The sequence below is a fragment of the Dipodomys spectabilis genome, unplaced genomic scaffold, assembly GCF_019054845.1.
Source record: "Dipodomys spectabilis isolate Male_0828 unplaced genomic scaffold, ASM1905484v1 ptg000054l, whole genome shotgun sequence".
NCBI lineage: Eukaryota > Metazoa > Chordata > Mammalia > Rodentia > Heteromyidae > Dipodomys > Dipodomys spectabilis.
In genome coordinates, this window is record NW_024870731.1 from 180,317 (window position 1) to 207,499 (window position 27,183).

Here is a 27,183-nt window from a genome sequence, read left to right on the forward strand (position 1 = left end):
ATCCTAAGTAAGTCAGAATAGCAGCTGGAAATAGGCTCCCAACAGAATCCAGATCAGGCACAGACTCTCTCTACCAATACAGAATCAGCAACCAAGCAAAGACAGACACACCAAAACAAAATTGAAGAGCAGTCTCCTGAACCCCCATGCGAAAATCACAGAGAAAAATCACAAGGTTTACCACTACCCAGGACAGCAAGCTCACCTCAAAAGCCAGCAGCCACACAGGTGAGAGCCCCAGTGGGAGCAAAGCAGGAATGGAAGACAAAAGCTACATCCAAGGGTTGCTGGAGGCAATGACTCAAGAAATAAAGCGAGAAATGGATCAGAAATTGAAAGAGCACAAGGATGAACTATCAAAAGATATACAGGACATCAAACAAAAGTTGGATGAAAAAATAGAAGCTGCACAAACCTCAGTAAGAAGTGAGATAAACGCCAAATTAGAGGTAATGCATACTGATCTCACCTCATTGAGAGGTGAGATCAGTACTCTGAGAACCATCATTGAATCCATAAAGGGATCCATTTCCACCATGCAAACCACAATAGAAGCCACGGTCAACAGAGTGAATGAAATGGAAGGTAGAGTGTCAGATACAGAAGACAGAATACACAAACTGGACCAAAAAGTGACAGGTATGGAAAAATCACTCAAATTAAACCAAAGGGAAATTCAAGAGCAAGCAGATAATGCTAAAAAATTTAACCTTCGCATAATCGGAGTGGACGAAGGTGAGGAATTCCAGAGCAAGGGAATGCAACACCTACTTAACAAGATAGTCAATGAAAATTTTCCCCACCTCAAAAACGACCATCTTAACTACATCACAAAAGCTTATCGAACACCCAACAAGCAAGATCCCAGGAGAAACACTTCTAGGCACATTATAGTAAAAATGATGGATCTGAATAATAAGGAAACAATCCTGCATGCAGCAAAAATGAAGAAGGAGCTATACTACAACGGGAAAAAAATTAGAATCACTGCAGATCTCTCCACACAAACAATGAATGCAAGAAAAGCCTGGGAAAGCACCATACGAGCCCTGAGAGCCAATAACTGCCAACCCAGACTGATATACCCGGCAAAGCTAGCATTCACATTCGATGGAGAACTGAAAACTTTTAATAGCAAAGAAAAACTAAATGAATACATAAACATTAAGCCAGCATTACAAAGAATTCTAAGAGGGGGACACAACCTGAAGAAAGCAACCAGGAACTGGGACCTGCCCCAAACAGGCATTACTCAAAGTCTAACTGAGCAAGCACAGGAGGAAAGGAAAGAAGAAAAACTTAGGAAAACGGAATGGCAGGGACAACAATGCATCTCTCTATACTTTTTCTTAATATAAATGGGCTGAATTCGCCAATTAAAAGAAAACGAACTGAGGACTGGATCAGAAAACAAGACCCATCCATCTGTTGCCTTCAGGAGACCCACCTCTCAGCCAAACATACAAACAAACTCAGAGTGAAGGGGTGGAAAAGGATCTACCAATCAAATGCCCCCAGTAAGAAAGCAGGTGTAGCTATCCTGATATCTGACAAAATAAACTTTTCATTAAAATCAGTACAGAAAGACAAGGACGGACACTACATATTAATAAAGGGAACAATCCAAGAGGAGGATATAACCATCATCAACTTATATGCCCCAAATATCGGTGCACCCAGATATGTCAAACAAATGCTCTCAAACGTACAGAATAAAATAGATCCCAATACGATAATACTAGGAGACTTTAACACGCCACTCTCACCAAAGGACAGGTCTACCAACCAGAGGATTGGCAAAGAAGCTACCGAATTAAGTGAGGCCATACTTCAAGCGGAATTAACTGACATCTACCGAGTATTTCACCCTAAAACAACACAGTACACATTCTTCTCAGCAGCTCATGGAACTTTCTCCAAAATAGACCATATCATAGTTCATGCAAGGAACTTAAGCAAATACAAAGGGATCGACATAATCCCCTGTATCCTATCTGACCACAGTGGAATCAAGCTAGCTCTCAATAACAAAGCATACCGCAGAAATTTCTCTAATACATGGAAATTGAACAGCACACTCCTTAACAATACCTGGGTAACAGAAGAGATCAGAGAAGAAATAAAGCATTTCCTACAACTCAATGAAAATGAAAACACCTCACAAAGAAACTTGTGGGACACAGCAAAAGCAGTCCTGAGGGGCAAATTTATTGCCCTCAGTGCCCACATCAAGAGAATGGAGACAGACCAAGTAAATAATCTCATGTTGCAACTAAAACAGCTAGAAAAACAAGAAAAAATGGGACCTAAAGCTACTAGACGAAGCCAGATAACCAAATTGAGAGCAGAGATTAACCAATTAGAAAATCAGAAAACCATAACCAAAATACACCAAACAAAAAGCTGGTTCTTTGAAAAAATAAACAAAATGGATGGCCCGTTGGCAAGATTAATTAAAAAAAGAAGAGAGGAAACCCATATTAATAGGATTAGGGATGCCACGGGAAACATCACAACACGTACCCAAGATATCCAAACAATTCTAACAGACTACTTTCAAAAGCTATACTCTCTAAAGGAAGAAAATCTGGCAGAAATGGATGCATTTTTAGAGAAATACAAGTTACCCAAACTGAGCAAAGAAGAAGTTAACCAATTAAATAAGCCAATATCCTATAATGAGATACAGGAAGCTATCAAAAGTCTTCCAACAAAAAAAAGCCCAGGACCAGATGGATTCACAGCAGAATTCTATAAGACCTTTAAAGAAGAACTAATACCCATACTCCTCAAGCTCTTCAGAGAAACAGAGAAGGAGGGGGCTATCCCAAACTCATTCTACGAAGCCAATATCACACTCATCCCCAAACCAGGCAAAGACCCAACCAAAAAGGAGAATTACAGGCCAATTTCCTTGATGAACACAGATGCAAAGATCCTTAACAAGATTCTAGCTAACAGAATCCAGAAACACATAAAAAAAATAATACACTATGATCAGGTAGGCTTCATCCCAGAGACACAGGGATGGTTTAACATACGTAAGTCAATAAATGTAATCCAGCATATCAACAGAGCCAAGGTCAAGAATCACATGATTATCGCCACAGATGCAGAAAAGGCCTTTGATAAAATTCAACATTCATTCATGCTAAAAGCTCTGGAGAAAATAGGAATAGAAGGAACATTTCTAAAAACAATAAAAGCCATTTATGACAGACCAATAGCCAATATTATACTTAATGGGGAAAGGCTACAACCAATCCTCCTAAAAACAGGAACAAGGCAAGGATGCCCACTGTCTCCACTCCTCTTCAACATAGTCCTAGAACCCTTAGCCAGGGCAATAAGGCAAGAAAAAGACATTAAAGGGATCCGCATAGGGAAAGAAGAAGTTAAACTATCCCTTTTTGCAGACGACATGATACTATACCTCCACGATCCCAAAAACTCCATCCCCAAACTTTTAGAAATCATAAGTCACTTCAGCAAAATAGCAGGATACAAAATAAACCCACAAAAATCAGTTGCCTTCCTATACACTGATAACGCACAGGAAGAGAGGGAAATAAAGGGAGCAACCCCATTCACAATAACCTCCCAAAAAATAAAATATTTAGGAATTAACCTAACCAAAGATGTAAAAGAACTAATATTTAATGAGAACTATAAAAAGTTAAAGAAAGAAATTGCAGAAGACACTAGGAAATGGAAAGACCTCCCATGCTCCTGGATAGGCCAACTTAATATAGTAAAGATGGTAATACTTCCAAAACTAATATACAAATTCAATGCAATTCCTATTAAAATCCCAATGACGTACATCACTGAAATACAGAAAACAGTCCAAAAATTTATATGGAACAACAAAAGACCTAGAATAGCCAAAACAATTCTAGGGGATAAAGACAATATGGGAGGGCTATCCATGCCGAACTTCAAACTCTACTACAGAGCTATAATCACAAAGACAGCATGGTACTGGCACAAAAACAGACCCGAAGACCAATGGAACAGAATAGAAGATCCAGATATAAATCCACAGGCCTACAGCCAGCTGATATTCGACAAAGGAGCCAAAGACATACAATGGAAGAAACACAGCCTCTTCAACCGCTGGTGCTGGGAAAACTGGGCAGCCACATGCAGAAAACTAAAAGTGGACCCCAGCCTATCACCATGCACCAACATCAACTCAAAATGGATTAAAGACCTTAACATTAAACCTGAATCTCTGAAACTACTGCAGGACAGAGTAGGAGAGACACTTGAACTAATAGGCACAGGAAGGAACTTCCTGAACAGAGTCCCAGGGTCACAACAAGTTGGAGAGAGACTCGACAAATGGGACTACCTTAAAATAAAAAGCTTCTGCACAGCTAAATCTATCGCAACTAAGCTAGAAAGACAACCAACTAATTGGGAAAAAATATTTACCAGCAATATATCAGACAAGGGGTTAACATCCTGTATATACAGGGAACTCAAGAAACTAATCCCTCCCAAACCTAACAAACCAATTACTAAATGGGCAAGGGAACTAAAGAGGGACTTCTCAAATGAAGAAATAAAAATGGCAAAGAAACACATGAGGAAATGTTCATCATCCCTGGTGGTGAAGGAAATGCAAATAAAGACAACCCTGAGATACCACCTCACCCCAGTCAGAATGTCCCACATCCACAAATCAGCCAACGACAAATGCTGGAGGGGATGTGGAGAAAGAGGAACCCTATTACACTGCTGGTGGGAATGTACACTTATACAACCACTTTGGAAAGCAGTCTGGAGGGTCCTTAGAAAGCTAAAGATTGACCTCCCTTACGACCCAGTCATACCACTTCTAGGCATCTACCCTGAACAACAGGAACCAATATACAAGGACACGTGCACCTACATGTTTATTGCAGCACTGTTCACAATAGCTAGGATATGGAAACAACCCAGATGCCCCACCACAGATGAATGGATCCAAAAACTGTGGTATCTATACACAATGGAATATTATGCAGCCATTAGAAATGACAAAATAATGGCATTTGCAGGGAAATGGATGGAGCTAGAAGGAATCATGTTGAGCGAGGTAAGCCAAGAACGAAGAGACAAACGGTACATGGTCTCCCTGATAAGTGGATGCTAAATCCAAAAGGTTAGGTGATACGACAAAACTAACAGGACTTAAGAAACAAAGAACTCCCGCTTATCTGGTTGAACCACTACTAAATATCCCCATGCTGCTGATCACAAATATGGTATATAACATGTGAACACTGTTATATATTACAGACTGTGGTAGACAATTTGCTCCAGGGAAGTTAGAATGAACTTGTGACTTTGAAATTATGTAATCACTTAATCACAATCAAAAAAAAAAAAAGAACCTCGGGGAAGGGAGGGAGGGAGGGGATGGTAGGGGGAAAACAATGGAGGGGGTAACAATGTTCAAGAGGAAGTGTACTCATTACCTCACTCATGTAACTGTAACACTCTGTATAGTATCTTTACAATAAAAAATAAAAAAAAAAAGTGAATCACTAGTATTAGAAATCAGTAACATTGGAATCACTAGTGATAGAAATAGCTGTGTTAACTGTAAACAAAATGTAGGGGATCAAAATTCCTACCTTGTTACTTTTAGTCTTTGGAAAGTAAATATTTGAAACAACTTTTTGAAGAGTAACTATTTTGTTTCTTCCTTCCCATTTATGTTTTCTGTTATTTTTTGAGTGAAATGTGTGTGTACCAAATGATGTTTTCTTAATTAAAGAAGCCTTCTGAAAGCCGGGTGCCTGTGGCTCACACCTGTAATCCTAGCTACTCAGGAGGCTGAGATCTGAGGATCGCGGTTCAAAGCCAGCCTGGGCAGGAAAGTCCCTGAGACTCTTAACTCCAATAAACCACTAGAAAACCGGAAGTGGCACTGTTGTTCAAGCAGTAGAGCACTTGCCTTGAGCTGAAGAGCACAGAGACAGCGTCCAAGCCCAGAGTTCAATCCCCACGACCGACCAAAAAAAAAAAAAAAAAAAAAAGCCTTCTGAAAAGCTCTGACTCTATTGCTGATATTCTTCACTGTGCACTTGGTTTACCTTTATCAGGTTTTTAGTAAGATCACATTTCTCATCTAGTTTTAAAGGGGTGTTTTTTAGCTATAATTTACAAACTAGCAAATCCACACAAGGTAATTTACAATTCATTGAGTCTTGGCAAATTTCTGGAGATTGTCCATTGAAGACCATAACCCAATTGTATAGCATGCCTATCACCCTAAGTTGTTTCTTCATGCCTCTTGTCATCACCAATCTTAATCATATTTGTCTTCATGAATTTTCCTTTTCTGCATCCCATATAAATGGAATAACACAAAGTAGGTAGTATTTTGGGTCTGATTTTATTCACCTAGTAATAATGTTTTTGAGGTTCATCCTTTTGTGGTATATATTGATTCTTAATTCCTTTTTATTACTAAATAGTATTCCATTTCATAAAAACAATGCATTTTCTTTATCTATTCACCAGCTGGTGGATATTTAGATTGGTTTCACCTTTTGGCCATTACAAATAATGCTGCTATGCACACTTGTATAAAGCTGTTTTGTAGATATATGCTTTATGTTTCTTGGCGCAGTCTGAGAATAGACAGGTTATAAAATAAATTGTTTAGCTTTTTAAGAAACTGTCAAAAGCTTTCCTAATGTGTATTTTACATTGCCACCAGCAAAGTATAAAGTGTCCAGTCTCTTCACATACTTGTCAACATAGTATTATATGTTCATATGTAATTATGGTCATTCTAATGTATATGAGGGAGCATCTCATTGTAGTTTTGATTTGTATTTCCCTAATTATTAAGTTTAGGCAGGGTTGTTGTTGTTGTTGTTTTGTCGGTCATGGAGCTTGAACTCTAGGCCCTGGGCACTGTCACTTGGCTTTTCAGCTCAAGGCTAGCACTCTACCTCTTGAGCCCACAGCATTACTTCATATTCTGGTGCTTTATTGGAGATAAGTCTCATGCAGGCTGGCTTTGAACCACAATCCTCAGATCACAGCCTCCTGAGTAGCTAGGATTACAGGTGTGAGCCACCAGTGCCTGGCATAGGCAGTTTTTCATGTTCATATTGGTCATTTGTATTACTCCTTCAGTGTCTTCAAATCATTTGCTCATTTTTCAATTCAGTTTTATTATTGAATTGAAAAGTATCTTCATATATTTTGTACACATGTCCTTTTCAAATATGACTATTTTCTAGTTTTTTATATATACATATATATAATAAAATTTCTAAAATGTAAAAAAAAAATCTAACAGCACAAGCTAAGCACCACTGGCTCATGCTTGCAACCTACCTACTGTGGCAGCTGAGATGTAAGAATTGAGGTTCAAAGCCAGCCCAGGCAGGAAAGTATGTGAGACGCTTATCTCTAATTAACTGCCAAAAAGCCAGAAGTGGAGCTATGGCTCAAGTTGTAGAAAGCTAGCCTTGAGCAAAAGAAGCTCACCGACAGCACCCAGGTCTGAAGTCAAGCCCCAGGACCAACACACACACACACACACACACACACACACACACACATATACATACACACGTGCACGCACACACGCACAGGGCACACAAATTTGGGGCTAAGCCAGGTTTTAAATAAAGGAAGCCACATCTCTACTGGCAGTTTGACAGGAAAAATAAGAGGGATGGATATTCAGCTACAATCAGATCCCCCTGTTCTTTATTCTCTCAAGTACACAGTCATACCTGGCCCCAACTATTCTATTTTGTGTCTGTTTTGGAAATGACATTAATTCAGAGTAAAAACTTAAATATGAATATGTCCCTTCAATTTCCAAAAACAGTAGCATAAACTTGAACACTTACTTTTTTTGTTTTGTTTTGTTTTTTGCCAGTCCTAGGGCTTGAACTCAGGGCCTGGGTACTGTCCTTGAGCTATTTTTGCTTAAGGTAGCACTCTACCACTTGAGCAACAGTACCACTTCCAGCTTTTTCTGTTTATGTGGTAGTGAAGAATTGAACCCAGGGCTTCAGGTATACCAAGCACTCACTTTTAAGTCAAAACCTTTAAAAAGTCAAGAACTTAAAGTGAAATAATTTAATGTCAAAATCTTTATTTTAAAATAAACATTAGGAGCCGGGTGCTGGTGGCTCACGCCTGTAATCCTAGCTACTCAGGAGGCTGAGATCTGAGGATCGCGGTTCAAAGCCAGTCCGGGCAGGAGAGACCGTGAGACTCCTATCTCCAATAAACCACCAGAAAACCGGAAGTGGCGCTGTAGCTCAAGTGGTAGAACCCTCGCCTTGAGCTGAAGAGCTGAGGGACAGCGCCCAGGCCCAGAGTTCAAGCCCCATGACTGACAAAAAATAAAATAAAATAAAATAAACATTAGGGGCTGGGAAGGTGGCTCAGTGGTAGAGTGCTTGCCTTGCATGCATGAGGCCCTGGGTTCAATTCCTTAGCACCACAAAAGCAGAAAAAAAGCCAGAAGTGGTGCTGTACTAGCCTGCTAGCCTTGAGCTGAAAAGCTGAGGGACAGTGCCCAGGCCCAGAGTTCAGACCCCATGACTGGCAAAAAATAATAAAATAATAAAATAAACATTAAAGATCATCCATCATCCACTACCCTATAAAACCTTTAAATGTGTAATGTTTATATCTATTTTATATTTTTATTTTATATTTTATATATTATATTATATTATTTAGTATATATTTTATATATACATAAATATTTATATATTTATGTATTTATGTTTCTATATTTATGTATTCTATTTTATATTTATTTTTATATTTTTATATGTGTAATGTTCATATCTGTTTTATTTTGTTTTTAAGGAATTGAATAGCTTCCAGAAAAATTCCTTAGCTAAAAGACTAAGATAATACTTAATCTGCATAGAAAGTATCATTAACTTAATGGTAGTTGCCTAATTGGTGGGCTTAATGCTCCTTGAAGTCAAAGTAGAATGGGACAAATGGCATTACGTCCTTTGCACACAGAGCTAGTGCCTAAACTACTAACACAAATTCTAACACAGTACATATGGGCTAAGCTTCTACTAAACTGTCCATTTCTATCAAAGACTCTCCCTATGCATGTAAGGATAATAATCACCTCTCTGACATAAATGCATAAAAGGAGAGTTCAATTAAGGTTTAATTAGACAAAAAGTAAGTACATATATTTACCTGGAAATAACCAGGTAAATCACCTGGTTACCTGGTAAATAACCAGGTAGCATCACACTTGTGATACTAATAATGAATGGGTAAACTCACATAAGCTGCTGGCTGTTAAACACCAAAGTCCAGCTTTATTTTTTTGGGGGGGGGGGCCGGTCGTGGGGCCTGAACTCTGGGCCTGGGCGCTGTCCCTCAGCTCTTCAGCTCAAGGCTAGTGCTCTACCACTTGAGCCACAGCACCACTTCCGGCTTTTTTCTTTTTGCTTATGTGGTGCTGAGGAATCGAACCCAGGGCCTCAGGCATGCAAGGCAAGCGCTCTACCACTGAGCCACCGTCCCAGCCCCCAAAGTCCAGCTTTTTTGTTTGTTTGTCCGTCACGGGGCTTGAACTCTGGGCCTGAACACTGTCTCTCAGGTTTTCAGCTCAAGGCAAGAGCCCTACCACTTGAGCCACTGCGCCACTTCCAGTTTTGAGAGGTTTATTGGAGATAAGAGTCTCACAGACTTTCCTGCCCCAGCTAGTTTTAAACCGTGATCCTCAGATCTCAGCCTCCTAAGTAGCTAGGATTACAGGTGTGAGCCACAGGCACCCAGCTTTTTTTTTTTTTTTAAACAAGCAGTATCTTTAGTAGTATGAGCAAAAATTACATGCATATTTAGATATATTACACATGAACATCTATATTATGTATTTAAACATACATATTTCTGTCAGAAATATTTTTTAAACATGATTGAAATGACTTATTTCCCAGTTATTTCTGTAATTTTGTATTGTTGTTGTAAAGGTGATATGCAGAGGGTTGCAGCTTTATAAGTCAGGTAAGGAGCACATTTCTTTTTGACAATGTCACTCCTTCCCTCACTCTCTCCCAGTTTTTCCCTCCTGTCCCCATCCATGAGTTATATAACTCATTTTCTTTTCTTTTTTGTCAGTCAAGGGGCTTGAACTCTGGGCCTGGGCGCTATCCCTCAGCTCTTCAGCTCAAGGCTAGCACTCTACCACTGGAGCCACAGCACCACTTCCAGTTTTCTGGTGGTTTATTGAAGATAAGAGTGTCAGAGACTTTGCCACCAGGGCTGGCTTTGAACCATAATCCTCAAATCTCAGCCTCCTGAGTAGCTAGGATTACAAGTGTGAGCCACCAACGCCCGGCTTGTATAGTTCATTTTCAACCAAGTGTCTAGTGGGTCCACTTCTGTATTTGTTCACCCTTTGTCCCTCCATTTCTGTGCCACCTCTTACCCTCCTAAATACAGATAAACAAAACACAAAAGACAAAAAGAAAACAAAAACAATGAAAAAAAACCTCGTTTCCATTTCCTGGAGTTAATTTTGATACAAGATACAACTTTTATAAACATTTTTTATTTGCTTTATTACCATGAGAACTGAAGCTACTGACTGTCATTTCCCTAAAACAGGGAAACCAATCTAAAACACACACACAAGGCTTTTTAAAGGATAGTAATTTAGTATTTTATGTAATTAATATCTAATATTAATATCTAATATTTAATCTAATTTAGTATCTTTTTTTTTTTTGTCGGCTTGAACGCTGGGCCTGGGTGCTGTCCCTAAACTCTTCAGCTCAAGGCTAGCACTCTACCACTTAAGCCACTGAGCCACTTCCAGTATTCTGGTGGTTTATTGGAGATAAGTCTCACAGACTTTGCTAACTGGGCTGGCTTTGAACCGTGATCCTCAGATCTCAACCTCCTTAGTAGCTAAAATTACAGGTGTGAGCCACCAGCACCTGGCTAATTTAGTATCTTATCTGTGACAAAAATTGTTGATTATCCATTAAAGATTTTCATCAGTACTAATTTAGGTGATAGTACAACAAAGATTCAAGGATTCTTGGGAACAATACATATCTTAAGAGATTTTAAGCCGGGTGCTGGTGGCTCACGCCTGTAATCCTAGCTACTCAGGAGGCTGAGATCTGAGGATCGCGGTTCAAAGCCAGCCCGGGCAGGAGAGACCGTGAGACTCCTATCTCCAGTAAAACACCAGAAAACCGGAAGTGGCGCTGTAGCTCAAGTGGTAGAGCGCTTGCCTTGAGCTGAAGAGCTGAGGGACAGCGCCCAGGCCCAGAGTTCAAGCCCCACGACCGACAAAAAAAAAGAAGATTTTATAGAGACAGTATCAGTACTTATGAAAGGGATTGCCTCAAAGAAACTTTTAAATGTTCAAAAGAGATCTAAATAGTTCACATTAAGTATAGAAGCAGTCTGTCCAGATTATATCCCATATTTGTTGCATGTTTTTCAAAAAGTACCAATCAAAGCCTAATTTGCATTTTGGCTGTTTTGTATTTGAGCATTTACTTTAAGACAGATTAAATTATCTCAATTTATTTATTTATAGCGTGTGCTGAGCTTGAGCACTGTCCCTTAGCTTTTTTTCCCCTCAAGGCTGGCACTTGAGCCATGCATCCATTTCAAGATAGTTGCTGGTTAGCTTAAGATTCCAACATTTTCCTGCCCTCAATAACTTCAAACCTCAATCTTCAGCCTCATGAGTAGCTAAGATAACAGGACTGAGCCACTTCAACTTCATGGGGCAGCAACTATTATCCCAGTGCTCTAGAATTTAACCTCAGAATGATAGACTTTAGAGGACAAGCATTTTATCCCTTGTTCTGCTACTTCCTCATAACAAAAAATAGCCATCAATCTTATATTACAGCTGACCTATAGGTGACAGGTATATTTTATTTATTACTGACACAAACTGGTACTATGAAATAAAGCAAAGTACTACAAAACTTATAGAAGTCTCTTATTAAAATCAAATCTTTTTTTTCTTTTTTCTTTTTTGTCAGTCATGGGGCTTGAACTCTGGGCCAGTACCCTACCACTTGAGCCACAGCACCACTTCCAGTTTTCTGGTGGTTTTTTGCAGAGTCCCATGAACTTTCTTGCCCTGGCTGGCTTTGTAACCGCCATCCTCAGATCTCAGCCTCCTGAGTAGCTAGGATTACTGGGGTAAGCCACCCTTACCTGGCTTCATGCATTCAAAAAGAATGCATGTTTTATGTTATAATGTTATATGTTAACACTTCTGGGCATTTGGCATAAATGTTAGTATTGCACAGTACAGCATTGTATTTAAAGATGAAGCTCAGACTTAAGAATCTCTGTTTAAAGGAGGAGGCAACAATGCTTGATAAGAAACGTACTCACAGGGGCTGGGAAGGTGGCTCAGTGGTAGAGCGTTTGCCTTGCATGCCTGAGGCCCTGGGTTCGATTCCTCAGCACCACATAAGCAAAATGAAAAAAGCCGGAAGTGGCACTGTGGCTCAAGTGGTAGAGCGCTAGCCTTGAGCTGAAGAGCTGAGGGACAGCGCCCAGGCCCAGAGTTCAGGCCCCACGACTGGACCCAAAAAAAAAAAAAGAAAGAAACGTACTCATTATCTTGCCCAAGTAATTGTAACCCCTCTGTACGGTATTTTCACAATAAAAATAAAAAAGAATCTCTGTTTAAATTAAGTTTGTGATCCTGAGCACTTTAATCTCCTGAAGCCTCACTCGCCTAACTGCAAAATGGAGTTAACAACAGAACCTACTTAAGACTGTGAGAACCCAAAGAAGTGTCCTGTCCAGATTTTGGAACAGGGTCTGGCACATACATGAAAAGATCAGTTTATCTTGAAGAGAAACTAACAAATAAAAGAAATGAGCTTATTAACTAGGTTCAATGTTATGAAACTACCGACTACTTAATAATTAATTTTTATTACTTTTAGTCGCCTAAAAAAAGTGACACGGTTTACCTCATGTCATCCTTAGCCTGGACGCCAATCCGGTCCGGACGCCAATCCGGTCCGGACGCCAATCCGGTCCGGACGCCAATCCGGTCCGGAGGCCAATCCGGTCCGGAGGCCAATCCGGTCCGGACGCCAATCCGGTCCGGAGGCCAATCCGGCCCGGAGGCCAGCCCCAACCCGCGAAAGGCCCTGTCCACGCCTATTGACGACGTCATGACAGTCTAGCCAGTCCCGCCCACATACCATTTCCGCTTCACTAATAGCTACATGTTGGTTGCTTATTGGCTACTAGCACATACTCGCTTTTCTCATTGGCAACCATCCGGAAAGTTCCGCGGAGAATGGTTACCGCGATGTTAGGTTCAGAGTCACTGGTACTTCCACTTCCGCTTCCTGTTTGAGTCGGAAGCCATGGCGGCCGCTCGGGACCTAAGGTTCCTGTTACCGGGCAGGTGGGGCCGTACCCTTCGACTAGCTCCCCCATCCCGGGTAAATGCACACTTCTGCTATGGGACAGTCTCCTTTCTGTTAACAAGCCCTTGCAACTTTCCTTTTTGCCTTGCAATCAGCATTTCTTTCTCGGCCTCAGGCTCTCGCCGTCCTGGCACCTGGAGTGACCCAGATAGATAACAAGTCTGATTTTCTGGGGAAGAAGCCCCATCGTAAACATCCTGGCATCCTGCGCCTTCCGCACCTGCGGCTGCCACAAACACTGGCTAACGCCGCGCAGCTGCAGCTGCTTGGTGAGTTACTGCGAGCCAGCGAGTTCAGAAAGGAAACAAGACAAGGTCCTTACGCGGTTATTCAGCTTTTTATCTTTGGCCCGTAGAGAACCCAATGCCTAATATGGAGAAGCGGGTGCAAGCACTGACTAATTATCTGTGGAGCCGACAGTTGCCTGTAGAACCAGAGGAGTTACAAAAAAGAGCTATGGAACTTGAGAAAAAATTCCTGGAAAATTCAGGTAGGATTTAAGAACAACTAAGGAAAAGGCTAGATCCAAATATCCGTAGGAAACGAAGAACAAGGAGTAATTTCAGTCTCCTGAGTGGATTCTGCAGTTTGTTATTTGACAATCATGTTTTATCTTCTTAGTTTTTGTTTTTGTTTTTCCGGCAAGGCTTCTAAACTAGGACCTTCTGTGTTTTTATTAGATGAAATAAAAGTTCCTGGATGGATCCCTGTCCAGTTCTGAGTTTTCCTATTCTCTTAAGGATAGAAAAATGAGTGTAATTTATCAATTTATTTTCACAACTGGAAGTTCCTCCATATGATAGACTACTTTTTTTTTTAATTCATTTGTATACCCTGCCCCACTCCTAGTACCTGACTCAGAGTAGGCTTTCAGTAGATTATTGCCAAATAGCATAGAGCCCAACACAATCATCAGACAGATTTTCAAGCTCTTTCTTCCCCATGGTAACATCTTAAGTCAAATTCTTAGTTTCAGGGAAGTGAGGAAATCTACAAAATAGTTATTTTCAATCTTACAACTTTAATATAAAACTTGTGGGACAGGGTTGATTAAGTTAAACTACTATTAGAAGCGAGATACTGATATACTCTAGTTGTGGTGGTTGTTTTTTGTTTTGTTTTTCTTGTGGTAGTGGTGTTTGTGTTTGAACTTGAGCCTTTTTTGCTTGCTAGGCAGATGCTCTACTGCTTGAGTTCCAGTCTTTTTTGCCCTGATTATTTTTGAGACCAGGCCTTACTCTTTGCCCAGGTCAGCCTAGACTTCAATCCTATTTTACACTTCCCACTGATGACAGGCATGTGCTACCACCCCCCACTTTTCCTGTTGAGATGGGAATCTCATAAACTATTTTGCCCAGGGTGGCCAGAAACTACAGTCCTCCCATTCTCTACCATGGTTACAGACATGGGCCTCCAGCACCCAGCCTATTATAGTACTGTCACCAAAAGTTTTTCTTTAGATCTGGTTTCTCTCTTGAGCTATGAAACTTTCCTTAGGTAGCAATGGGGGAGATCGTATAAGCAACACCTTCAGTTATTGGAACCAATCCCTCTTCTCCCTAGGTTCTCACTTCCAGTCCTTGTTCTCACCCCAGACTCATTTCAGACAGAGGAGAAACTTCGTGAAGCAGTACTACATGTCCTGCGCAAAACTACCTACCACTGGCAAAATATAAGGTAAGGTGAGCTAGAAAAAGTGAAAAAGAAACATTGAATTTAGGAGGTAGGGAGAATGATAAGAGGGGGTGAGATTGGTTGTAATACAATATAAACGGGTAGAGCTGTAACAATATAACTTCCCTGTGTGTAACTGAATATAAGACAAAAAGAAAAGAAACATTGAATTTGAGACAGAGAGTTGGGAATATATTAGTTTGGTATTCTAGAAAGCTAGAACCTAGACCCTTTTATGTTGGAGAGTGAGAGGGCTGAGTTGAAAGAGCACTTTCCAAAAGTATTGTTCTCTGTAAGCTTAGAAAGTAACTATGAGATTAAGATTGTTAGTCAGCAGGTGTGATTTTCATGGCAGCTACAATGAAGAACTGAGCCTAATATATATGGCAGCAAGACTGGACGGTGGCTTTGCAGCAGTCTCCAGGGCATTCCATGAGGTAAAAGTCTCAAACTTCATCCTGAGCATGTGTGTACTATGTCTATTGAATTCAGGGCCTGGGTACTGTCCCTTAGCTTTGTCCGCTCAAGGCTAGTACCCTACTACTGAGCCACACCTCTCTTTATTTATCCATTAGTCTCCTTGATAAGAATTCATGTGGTATATATATTGTTTTAAAAGGTTCCCTTTTCTTCTGAAAGGATTCTATGACCCCCCAAAAAAGGCTTAGAATCACCGTTTTAGAACCTTCCCACATGAAAAATGTTGAATCTCAAAATGCATTCATATCTCTTCTCTGTTATCGTCCCCCTAATTCATACTTAGCAAATTTCTGTCTCTGTCTTCTGTGGGCTGTTACATGTTTCTTCAGATCCATTCTCGAATTCCAGAGTTCAAACCACAAACTTTGATGGACTTTGGATCTGGTACTGGTTCTGTTACCTGGTGAGTAATTTTCCTCAGCATATTTTTGTCAAATTCATCTTTCTATCATTTCAGTATCAAGAAAACCAGAGGTAGAATAGGAAAGTTGGACCTACAGTGTTTCTTCCCTCAGAGTAGGCAAGGATTGGGGTCAGAATTTAAATGTCAACAATGGAATAGAATTGAAAACCCAGAAATGAACCTACAGACCTATAGCCATCTAATCTTCGATAAGGGAGCTAAAAAAATAGAATGGAAGAAAGACAGCCTCTTCAATAAATGGTGCTGGCAAAATTGGTTAACTACTTATAGAAAACTAAAGCTAGATCCTTATATATCACCCTGCACCAGAATCAACTCCAAAGGGATCAAAGATCTCAGAGTCAAAGCAGACACTCTGAAAACATTACAGGATGGAATAGGAGAAACCCTAGGTCTCCTTGGCACAGGCTGAAATTTTCTTAATAGAGACCCAGAAACACAGCAAATCAGAGAAAGGTTGGACAAATGGGATTGCATGAAGTTGCAGAGCTTCTGCATGGCAAAGGACATAGCTAGCAAGATCAATAGAAAGCCTACGGATTGGGAGATCTTCACTAGCCATACAACAGACAAGGGTCTCATATCTAAAATATACTTGGAACTCAAAAAATTAAATCCCCCAACAACAAATCCTCAAAGAAACAACTGCCCAATAAATAAGTGGGCTAAAGACTTAAAGAGAAGCTTCTCTGAAGAGGAAAGAAGGATGGCCAATAGACACATGAAGAAATGCGCAACCTGCCTAGCCATAAAAGAAATGCAAATCAAAACAACATTGAGATACCACCTCACTCCAGTTAGAATAGCTAAAATCAAGAACTCTAAAAACAACAGATGCTGGAGTGGATGTGGACAGAAGGGAACCTTACTGCATTGTTGGTGGGAGTGTAAATTTGTTCAACCACTTTGGAAAGTAGAATGGAGGTTCCTCAAAAGACTCCACCTAGAGCTCCCCTATGACCCAGCAATCCCACTTTTGAGCATTTACCCAAATGTTTACAAACAAGACCACACTAAAGCTACCAGCACGACTATGTTTATTGCAGCACTATTTACTATAGCTAAGATATGGAACCAACCCAGATGCCCCTCAGAAGATGAATGGATCAAGAAAATGTGGTATATATACACAATGGAATTCTATGCCTCCATCAAAAAGAATGACATTGACCCTTTTTTTAGGAAATGGAAAGACTTGGAAAAAATTATATTAAGTGAAGTAAGCCAGGCCTAAAGAAACATAGGACCCGTGGTTTCCCTTATTTGCAGTATCTAGTATATGTCTGAGTCAAGCAGAAAAGGTCAGATAAGGTGATGTTAGGAAATGAACCCTAAGATATGTATTCAAATGTTTTTTTTCTTTCATGCGATTGTTTCTAACACATTTATAAGATTATTTCTTTGTTGCTTTGTATGTCCCTCCCCCATAGTATAACCCCTGCTTTCACTGTATTTGATGTCGGTATAATTTGTGGAGGGGAAGGGGAAAAACAAATCGTTTAAATAGGGATACAGGTGGACCCATTGCAACAATGAGATGTACAATTCGTTATGTCAAAAATGATTATGTTGAAAACGAACTTTACAACTTTGGCGGGGCACGAGGGGGGGAGAGCGGGGAGGATTGGGTGGGGGGCAGAGGGAGGATGGGAAGGGATGGGAAGGGGAAACAAAGGAGGAGGCTACAAATGCTTGATAAGAAATGTACTCATTATCTTGCCCATGTAATTGTAACCCCTCTATACAGTATTTTCACAATAAAAAAAAGAACTTAAATGTCAAATAATATTTAGGAAATTAGTATCAATAATAGTTTTTACATACCAATCAAAAGTTTTTCCCTTAAATAGAATTTTAAGTCTATTAGTTTCTCAAAAATTATGACTGAATTAACATTGCTAGTTTTTGTAACTTTAACAAAACACTCTTTCCTCAGGTGTGGAGTTGGAAAGAGGAGTAATCTAGGGATGACTGTTGTCATGAGAACTTGTGGGTTGTTTTTGTCATCACAGGGCAGCTCACAGCACTTGGGGCCAGAGCCTACATGAATATATGTGTGTGGACAGTTCAGCTGCTATGTTGAACTTAGCAGAAAAGCTACTAAAAGGTGAGAGCAAGCAATAAGGTAAGACTCTTCCAAAGTTGAGGGAGATAAGAAAGCAACAGAATATGAGAAAGAACATTTTATTGGGAAGTAGAGTTATGGCTAAAACATAAGAACCTTAAACAGAGGGTACTAGAAGCCTTTGGTAGACTGTGGATAGACTGAGTAAGATCAACAGATTAGGGAAACTGATATTATCCCTTTATAATTTATTTACAGTATTATAGCTCTTTGTTATCTAGTGTTTTAATTTTATATTCAGGATCATGTGTCTTGTCCAGATATCTCTTCAGTTTTCCTAGTGTTCATAAGCTTCATTTATACTTTTAATTATCACATCTCTTTCTTCCACAGGTGGTTCAGAATCAGGGGAGCCTCATATTTCAGGTGTCTATTTCAGACAATTTCTACCTGTATCACCCAAGGCAAGTAGCACTGTTTAGAGTATTCTAAGTGTGGAATGTACAGATGGAGAAATGTGGCCTCACCTTTGTAATCCAGCATTTAATGTTAGGAGATTAAAGAAAGCAATAAGAGAAACTGGGTGGAAAGTTGGGAGTCTGTTGTAGTCTCAGAATAGGGAGATGCTGGATCTGACATATTTCTTGTCTTGGTCCTCAGGTACAATTTGATATAGTAGTATCAGCCTTTGCCCTAAGTGAACTACCCAGCAAGGCTGATCGCACTGAGGTGGTTCAAACCTTGTGGCGTAAGACAAACCGTTTTCTGGTGAGTTGAAATCCCTTCAAGAAGCTTTGTAGTTTCTGTGCCTTTCCTCATTGTCTGCATTTATGAAAATTTTTCTCCTTCATGGATCTCTGTATATCTTTAGTCTCTGTTTTCCTTTCAGAACTCTTATCTGCATTTTCTTAGCTGATGACTTTGATGATAGCTTGTAATTCAAAACTTCTGCTTATTTTCAACATTTGTGAACAGGTTTTGGTAGAGAATGGAACAAAAGTTGGACACCGCCTTCTCATGGATGCCCGGGATCTGGTCCTTAAGGTAAGTTTTCTTGTCCTTCCTTCTGCCTTCCCCCTTGTTTTTTTAATTGTTAATAACTGTTATTGTCTTAAAAACTAAAGAAACTGTATCACACATTTGCAGTAGTGACTTAGGAACTAGACACACAAGGTGATGATACAGGGAAGTAGTTTACATATCAAATCTAGCCTACCACCTGTTTTTGTATATGTTATGTATATTCATGTTTCTGTGGTCATTGACTAGTTTACTACAAACTACAGAGTTAAGTTATTGAAACAGATATATTTTACCTACTTTCTAGCCCTTTAAAAACTAGTTTACTGCCGGGCATCAGTGGCTCATGCCTGTAATCTTAGCGACTCAGGTGACTGAGATCTGAGGATCTCTGTTCAAAGCCAGCCCAGGCAGAAAAGTCCATGACTCCAATAAATCACTAGAAAACTGAAAGTGGCACTGTGGCTCAAGAGGTAGAGCTTTCCCTTGAGTTGAAAAGCTCAGGGATAGCGCCCAGGCCCAGAGTTCAAGCCCCACAACCAACAACAGCAACAAAAAAATTAGTTTACTGGCTTGTGCCAGTGGATTATGCCTATAATTCTAGCTATTTAGGAGGCTGAGATCTAATAATCACGTTTCAAAGTCAGCCTGGGCAGAAAAGTCCCCATTGGACTGTTATCTCCAGTTTACCATTCAGAAACTAGAAGTGGAGCTGTGAATCAAAGTGATAACTGTGAGTCAAAGTGATAGAGTGTTAGCCTTGAGCAAAAAGAGCTCGGGGTCAGCACCCAGGCCTGGAGTTCAAGTCCCACTACAAACAAGAAAAACTACTGACCTCAATAAAAAACTACTGACTGCTCACCCAAGAACACTATCTCTGGATAAAAGTAGAAGCCAATATGCTATCATAAATTTAATTGCCCTGGAGTGAGATTTCTTTTTTGAGAGGCTGTTGACAAAGGAGAGCACTGTACTATGTGCCAAGTTACTGCTACAAAGAGAAAGTTCTTTGTTTAGAGTATTAGAGATGTAACCAGCTTAACTCAAAGGACATAGTTCATCATTATTAGTGCTCTATATAGATTTTTTTTTTTTTTTTTTGTCGGTCGTGGGGCTTGAACTCTGGGCCTGGGCGTTGTCCCTCAGCTCTTCAACTCAAGGCGAGCGCTCTACCACTTGAGCTACAGCGCCACTTCCAGTTCATCATTATTAGAATTCAATGTTAAAGGAGTCTTCAATTTACCAAGGACCAAGATTGAATTAATAAAAATAGATCCCATATACCAGGTGCCAGTCTTTGCCTTGTAATCCTAGCTACTTTGGAGGCTGAGATCTGAGGATCAAGGTTCACAGTCAGCCTGAGCAGGGAAATTCATGAAACTCTTATCACCAATTAAACACCAAAAAACTGGAAGTAGATCTGTGGCTCAAGTGATCGCTGTACTAGTCTTGAGCAAAAAAAAAAAAAAAAAAAAAAAAAAGCCAGGTGTAATCCCAACTACTCAGGAGACTGAGATCTGAGGATCAAAGCCAACCTGAACAGGAAAGTCTGTGTGACTCTTTATCTCCAAAAAAACTACTCAGAAAAATCCAGAAGTTGATAAGTGGCTCCAGTGGTAAAACACTAACCTTGAGCACAAAGAGGCTTAAGGACAGTACCCAGGACCTGAGTTCATGCCTCAAGACTAGAAGAAAAAAAATTCAGGGACAGCTCCCAGGCCCTGAGTTCATGCCTCAAGACTAGAAGAAAAAAAATTCAGGGACAGCTCCCAGGCCCTGAGTTCAGGCCCCAGGATCATCACACACAAAAAAGAAAAAGCTGGGTGCCAGTGGCTTATGCTTGAATCTTACCTACTCAGGAGGCTGAGATCCGAGGATCGTGGTTTGAAACCAGCCAGGGCAGAAAAGTCCGGGAGACTCTTAACTCCAATAAACTACTCAGAAAAAAAAGCCAGATATGGCACTGTGGCTCAAGTGGTAGAGCACTAGCCTTGAGCACAAAGAGGTTCAGGGACAGTGCCAAGGCCCCAGAGTTTAAGCCCCAGGACCAGCAAAAGAGAATGAAAGAGAGTAGACCCTCCTCCCCACCCCACCCCCCTCCCCGTGCCCTATGCCCAGCTTTATTTTTTTTTATTTTAGGGAAAAGAGAAGTCTTCTTTGGACCCACGACCTAGTTTTGTATTTGCTCCGGTAAGTATTGCTTCCTCCTGTTCAGGCACATAGATCTGAACTCAGGTATGACCAGGAAAAGAGAGAATAAAACTATGCTACTCTCTGCTACTTTGTGTCCTTATCTACTTTTCTTCCTAGTAATTCTCATAGTTCTTCCTGCTCCTACTTCTGCTCCTGTTCTCCTTTCTCCCTAGTCTCTCTTAGCTCTCTTATTTTTAAGTTTTATGATTGATGGTTCTTTGTCTTATCTCATGTCTTCATTTGTGTTCACAGTGTCCCCATGAACTTCCTTGTCCTCAGTTGACAGCTTCTCCGCCCCTGGCCTGTAGCTTCTCCCAGGCTTATCATCCCATCCCCTTCAGCTGGGTGTGTATCCTAAGAATTTTGCAATGGGGAGAAATCACCTGGGAAAGCTAGAAGAAAACGGGTCAGAGGTGGGAAGAGTTGGCAAGTGTATAGTATAACCAGCAGATCGGAGAACTTGCATATATACAATATATAGAATATGCAAAGGAATGTAGAAGAGAAAACTGTTTTCCCCTGTATCTTTTCCTTCTATGTAGTCTCCATATTTTTCTCTTAGAACAAGAAGCCAAAAGAGGAAACATTCTCTATGGTGATCCTTGCCAGGGGGTCTCCAGAGGAAATTAATCGCTGGCCTCGTTTGACTCAGCCTCTCCTTAAACGGCCTCGCCATGTGCATTGTCACCTGTGCTGTCCCGATGGGCACATGGAGCATGCTATCATCACAGCCCGCCGACATGGCAAGGATTTGTATCGCTGTGCCCGTGTCAGCTCCTGGGGAGATCTTTTACCTGTGATTGTTCCAGCTGAGTTTCCCCCATCCCCTACTGATGATCCCCCTGAGAGTTGACAAGAATGTGTCACAAGGTATTTCTTCTATCACTCCTGCCAAAGCTAAAGCTATCTGATATCTAGGAGGGGAGAGCCAGTATCCTTGTGTGTCTGCATTTGTATGAAGTTTTAATGATTGTAATAAATTGCTTAAGAATAAAAATGGATTTTACAATTCTTTAAAAAGTATAGGCATCAGTTGGGGAGAATCCTGAGATTGTCAGTGTTAACCTTCCCACAGAGCCCTGGAGCTCACTTTCATGTAAGACTACTGCTGCTTCTTCCAGAGACCAGAACTTCCTGAGAAGACACCCGAGAACAGTGGGGAAAGCCACCCCCAGCTTCCTGAAAACTAGTTCAACAGGTCTCAAGGATGTTATGGGCCACCTAAACAGGGGAACCAGCAGCTTGTCCCTCTTCCCTCCCAACATATATTTTATGTATGTTTTGTTTTCATTTTCTTGTTTTTTGTTTGTTCAACATACATACCACAGTGGCATTGGGGTTTGAATTCAAGACCTTGCCCTTGCTAGCAGGCACTATACCACTTGAGCCATACCTCCAGTCTTCTTTTTCAGTGGGGCCTTGGTAACTGTTTGCCCAGGTTGGTCTCACATGATCCTCCTAACTGCAACCTCCTGAGTAGCTAGAATTTTAGACTTGGCCACCATGCCTATTTAATTTTTGAAACATTGTCTCACTAGGTAGTCCAGATTATCCTTGACCTCAGGATCCTGTTTCAGCCTCCCCAGTGCTGAGATTGTGTGTGTGTGTGTGTGTGTGTGTGTGTGTGTGTGTGTGTGTGTGTGTACTATTGGCTCCCATCATGTTCAAATATTCCATCTCCACATTTGCATATCCAAGCAGGATACTTTCTCTTCTTTTTTTTTTTTTTTTTGGTGGGGGAGGACAGAACTGGGGCTTGAACTCAAGGCTTGGGAGTTGTCCTTAAGCTTCTTTTGCTCAGGCTAGCACTGTTCCACTTGAGCCACAGCTCCACTTCTGGCTCTTTCAGTAGTGTAGTGGAGATAAGAATCTCATGGACTTTGCTGCCCCAGCTGGCTCAGAACTACCATCCTCAGATCTCAGCCTCCTGAGTAGCTAGGGTTATAGATGTGAGCCACCAGCACTCAGCTCCAGGCAAGATACTTTTGTTTGGTTCATTTCTTACTGGTTGATGGAAGAGCAGATTTATCTTAAAATGCAAGAAATCCCAGGCTAAGTGTTTGGCTCAAGTAAATGGTAGAACAATCACTTAGGCCCTGGGTCCAATTCCTAGTATCACCAACAACTGATTTTCCTTCTACAGTTCCCATTAGGAAATGCCAGTGGACTCCAGTCAGATTCGAACACCATGCACAGCCAACTCTGAAAACCACTTATAGAGTTTAATCAAGAATATATAAGAGTGAGAAAGAGAGTACCCTCTGAGAAGGAAAGGGATGAACCTTAAATCTACCTTATCCTAGCAAGCACAACTGTTAACATATGGAAAGAAGCACAGAAAACTGGCAGTTTCACACGTTCTGATAAAAATCAAGGCTTTTATACTATTAGTGGACATCTGGTGGACCATTATTTTTTGTGACATAACAAAACTATTAACTAATAATTATAGAAATGGCAAGGAGACCAAAGGTCACCTTGATCAAAGGAAAGAATGTTAATTCTACCTTCTTTATTTTAGTTTTGTGTATGTGTGTGTGTGTGTGTGTTTAGGAAAAAAGAATGAATCAACTCTTTTTTTGTTATGATTCAAGTCTCTTAGAAGAAAAAAAGATTTGTAATGGGGGCTTAGTTATAGAAATCTAATTGTGTCAGTTTCAATATTGCAATGCTAGAAATCTCCATTCCTCACCGAGTATTCCATGCCTGGAGCTATTTTTCTGGAGTTACAGGAAAGAGGAGTCCCCTCATCCGCTAGTTCCCACAAGTGGCAGCTGCAGCACCACTCAGCCTCACCTCTACCCCCAGGTGGCCCCAAATCTCCTCTGAAAAGCTTGGGTTCAGATATCAGAAGCAACCTTGATGGGGTGGAGAGGGCCTGGAAGGCTTAGATCACATATCATGAGGCAGGACCAGGTTGTCCTCAATGCAAAATAACAGAGTAGTTAGCAGAAATTGTCCTATTTAGGGTTAGGTCAACCCCAGGCATAAGCCACAACTCTCAAGAGCTCTTGAATTAGTCATAGCAGTGAAGAAAAGGAACACTGAGCTGTGCCTGGCAGGGAGTCTGGAGTTTCTGGTTTGGAAGCTCAAGAAGGCGTGAGGCAGGGGAGGGGCCTCCAGGTAGGGGAGGGCACATAGCTAGGCAGGGCTCTAGTGAGTTATGCAGCAGAGCTGTGCTGTAGCAGAGGCAACCAGGACACGGGACACGAGGACACCAAGAGTCTCCTGAAACTCAGGAGAGTGAAGATACTCTTGACTACCCAAGATACCACTCCTGCTCCACTTGTCGTTGTGAGGCTTCTGCTTGTCCTGTACCCAACAGATGGAGGCACTAATAGGAACAAAAATTGGTTGCCTGTTTGCCCTTCTGTTTCTTACCCTGGGCTGTGGCCTTATTCCTATCTGCTTCAAATGGTTCCGGATTGATGCAGCTACAGGTACAGCCCTACTCCATCTTTTTCCCTTTAACCTTAGTCTCACACTGTCCTGATTCCTGGCTCTAATTCTCACCATCCTCAAGCTCAAGATACTTGAATACAGCCTTGTTTACCCTTTAGTCACCTTTGTTTGTCTCCTTACTGCCAATTGGGTTGTAACTTCTGCTTTTTTATAAGGTCGTCACCACCAAGTCCTCAGCCTTCTGGGCTGTATCTCTGCTGGTGTTTTCCTGGGAGCTGGGTTTATGCATATGACCACTGAAGCCCTGGAGGGAATTGAATCAGAGATCCAGAAGTTTATAGGACAGGTGAGCAGCAGCAATGGCAGAGCTGAGCTTCAGGGCTACGAAGCCAGAGTGATCAACAAAACCTAGGAATGGAAAGGAAGAAAATGTTGGGACCAAAGACAAGGGTAAGATGACAGAGTGGATAACAGTTCTTGGGGTTATGGAGAATGATGAAAACAGGTCCGATTGGACGTTAAGGAAAACAGTACTGCTGAAAGGTCAGAGCAGGAAGGTGAGCTATGCCACCTCCCACCTAATTTCTGTTTGTTTCTTCCTAGAACAGTACAGAAAGTAAAGGAAATTCTTCTGATACTGCTGATTCCACTCATGTGAGTATCTCACACCAGTCCTTGGGAGGTGAGGAGAACCAGAGATTCCTTTCATACTCAGATGTTTTCTTTTTTTTTTTTTTTTGGGGGGTCCGGTCGTGGGCCTGAACTCTGGGCCTAGGCACTGTCCCTCAGCTCTTCAGCTCAAGGCTACTGCTCTACCACTTGAACCACAGTGCCACTTCCGGCTTTTTTCGTTTTGCTTATGTGGTGCTGAGGAATCGAACCCAGGGCCTCATGCTTGCAAGGCAAGCGCTCTACCACTGAGCCACCTTCCCAGCCCATACTCAGATGTTTTCTTAGGGGAATATGTGAAAAATACCAAGATGCCCTTCTCAGCTCAGATACTATAGAGGAAAGGAGGAGCCAGTCCAATCCATTTTCTTTGTGAAGTCCTAGAAAAGGTTTTGCTTTTCCTTCTTTTCTTATATTCTTTTAACTGATAATATATATGCATATATATTATATATACATATGTGTGTGTGCCAATACTGACTGGGGTTTGAACTCAGGACCTGGACACTGTCACTTAGCTTTAACTGCTCAAGGCTGGCACTTTACCACTTGAGTCACAGTGCCACTTCCACCTTTTTGGTGGTTAATTGGAAATAAGAGTCAGGTTTTCCTGACTTGGCTGCCTTCAAACTGTGATACTCAGATCTCACCATGGGGGCCAGGCTTGTTTTCCTATATTTCGCACTCTATGGATACTGTGTTGCTTAGCACCTCTACTCCAGTCTTCATTTTCCTACCCTTAACTTCCCAATCCCATATCCATCTATATACTGTCTTCCTTGCCTACCAGCTCACAGCCCCCTTTCTGTTCCTAGGTGGAGTATCCCTATGGAGAGCTTATCATCTCCCTTGGCTTTTTCTTGGTCTTCCTTTTGGAGTCACTTGCATTCCAGTGCTGTCCTGGGGCTGCTGAAGGATCAACTCTGCAGGAGGAGGAATGGAGTGGATCTTCTGTTTTTGGATTCCACAGCCATTCACCTCTACCCTCACCCCCACGGGGCCCCCTTCGAGCCCTTGTCCTCTTGCTCTCACTCTCCTTTCACTCAGTGTTTGAAGGTCTAGCTGTGGGGCTACAGACAACAATAGCAGCTACCATACAACTCTGTGTTGCTGTTCTGGCTCATAAAGGTCTTGTAGTGTTTGGTGTAGGACTTCGGCTGGTGAAGTTAGGCACTGGATCACGGTGGGCTGCATTTTCCATACTGTCATTAGCTCTCATGTCCCCCTTGGGCCTAGCTTTAGGGATGAGTGTGGCTACTGGGGATTCTGAAGGAGGTCAGGGTTTAGCCCAAGCTGTATTAGAGGGTGTGGCAGCTGGCACATTCCTGTATGTCACCTTCCTAGAAATTCTACCCCGGGAGCTAGCTGGTCCTGGTGCCCCTCTGACTAAGTGGTGCTGTGTGGCTGCTGGTTTCACCTTCATGGCCATTATTGCCTTATGGGCCTGAAAGAGTCCTGCTTGTTGTGATAGAGCTATCTAAGAGGACTCCTCCCTACCACCAAGAGACAACTCTGTGGCTTTGGCCCTCAGACTTTTTTTTTCTTGTGAGACTAAAGAACATTCACAAGCTGTATCACTCCCCAGGGACTGGACCCTACCTTTTATCTACCTAAGAAGCCATTTGTCATCAGAACTGAGTATGGAATATTTAGATTCTATGTTTATGTGGAGAACTGACAAAAATGTTATCATTTCAGATTTGACTTTTCTCCTGTTTATGCTGCTATGTGTTAATAAAATGCCCTTTTGACCCTTTCCCTTCAGCTATATTGTATTTCATTTCTCCCAACTGCCTAGAAGCTGCCCTGTAGGGGAA

The 27,183-nt window shown here is 41.3% G+C and overlaps 2 protein-coding genes and 1 long non-coding RNA gene across 5 annotated transcripts in view; 2 read left to right on the top strand and 1 right to left on the bottom strand.

Annotated features, from left to right (window-relative positions):
* Positions 1 to 13,038, bottom strand: part of LOC122108053 — a 52,992-nt gene extending 39,954 nt beyond the window's left edge. Inside the window, exon 1 of the long non-coding RNA XR_006147460.1 lies at positions 12,972 to 13,038. This is a non-coding gene — a long non-coding RNA (uncharacterized LOC122108053). The remainder of the gene's footprint in view (positions 1 to 12,971) is intronic.
* Positions 13,039 to 13,372: 334 nt separating this feature from the next.
* Mettl17 (methyltransferase like 17) lies at positions 13,373 to 22,315 on the top strand. 2 transcript variants are annotated; one of them, XM_042680253.1, is made up of 13 exons: positions 13,373 to 13,454; positions 13,555 to 13,708; positions 13,774 to 13,929; positions 15,035 to 15,116; positions 15,469 to 15,550; positions 15,923 to 15,996; positions 18,030 to 18,124; positions 18,476 to 18,546; positions 18,743 to 18,850; positions 19,058 to 19,126; positions 21,242 to 21,292; positions 21,548 to 21,640; positions 21,858 to 22,315. In XM_042680253.1, the coding sequence occupies exons 1-13, from the start codon at positions 13,377 to 13,379 to the stop codon at positions 22,146 to 22,148; spliced, it is 1,404 nt and encodes a 467-aa protein (XP_042536187.1). In that variant the 5' UTR covers positions 13,373 to 13,376; the 3' UTR covers positions 22,149 to 22,315. The 2 variants fall into 2 exon arrangements, with proteins under 2 accessions (XP_042536187.1, XP_042536188.1); XM_042680254.1 differs by having other exon boundaries at positions 13,795 to 13,929.
* A 934-nt stretch (positions 22,316 to 23,249) lies between these two features.
* On the top strand, positions 23,250 to 27,110 carry Slc39a2 (solute carrier family 39 member 2). 2 transcript variants are annotated; one of them, XM_042680012.1, is made up of 4 exons: positions 23,250 to 24,735; positions 24,913 to 25,043; positions 25,301 to 25,351; positions 26,182 to 27,110. In XM_042680012.1, exons 1-4 carry the CDS (start codon positions 24,621 to 24,623, stop codon positions 26,812 to 26,814), a joined length of 930 nt encoding a protein of 309 aa, XP_042535946.1. In that variant the 5' UTR covers positions 23,250 to 24,620; the 3' UTR covers positions 26,815 to 27,110. The 2 variants fall into 2 exon arrangements, with proteins under 2 accessions (XP_042535946.1, XP_042535947.1); XM_042680013.1 differs by having other exon boundaries at positions 25,306 to 25,351; positions 26,182 to 26,234.
* Positions 27,111 to 27,183: the final 73 nt, after the last annotated feature.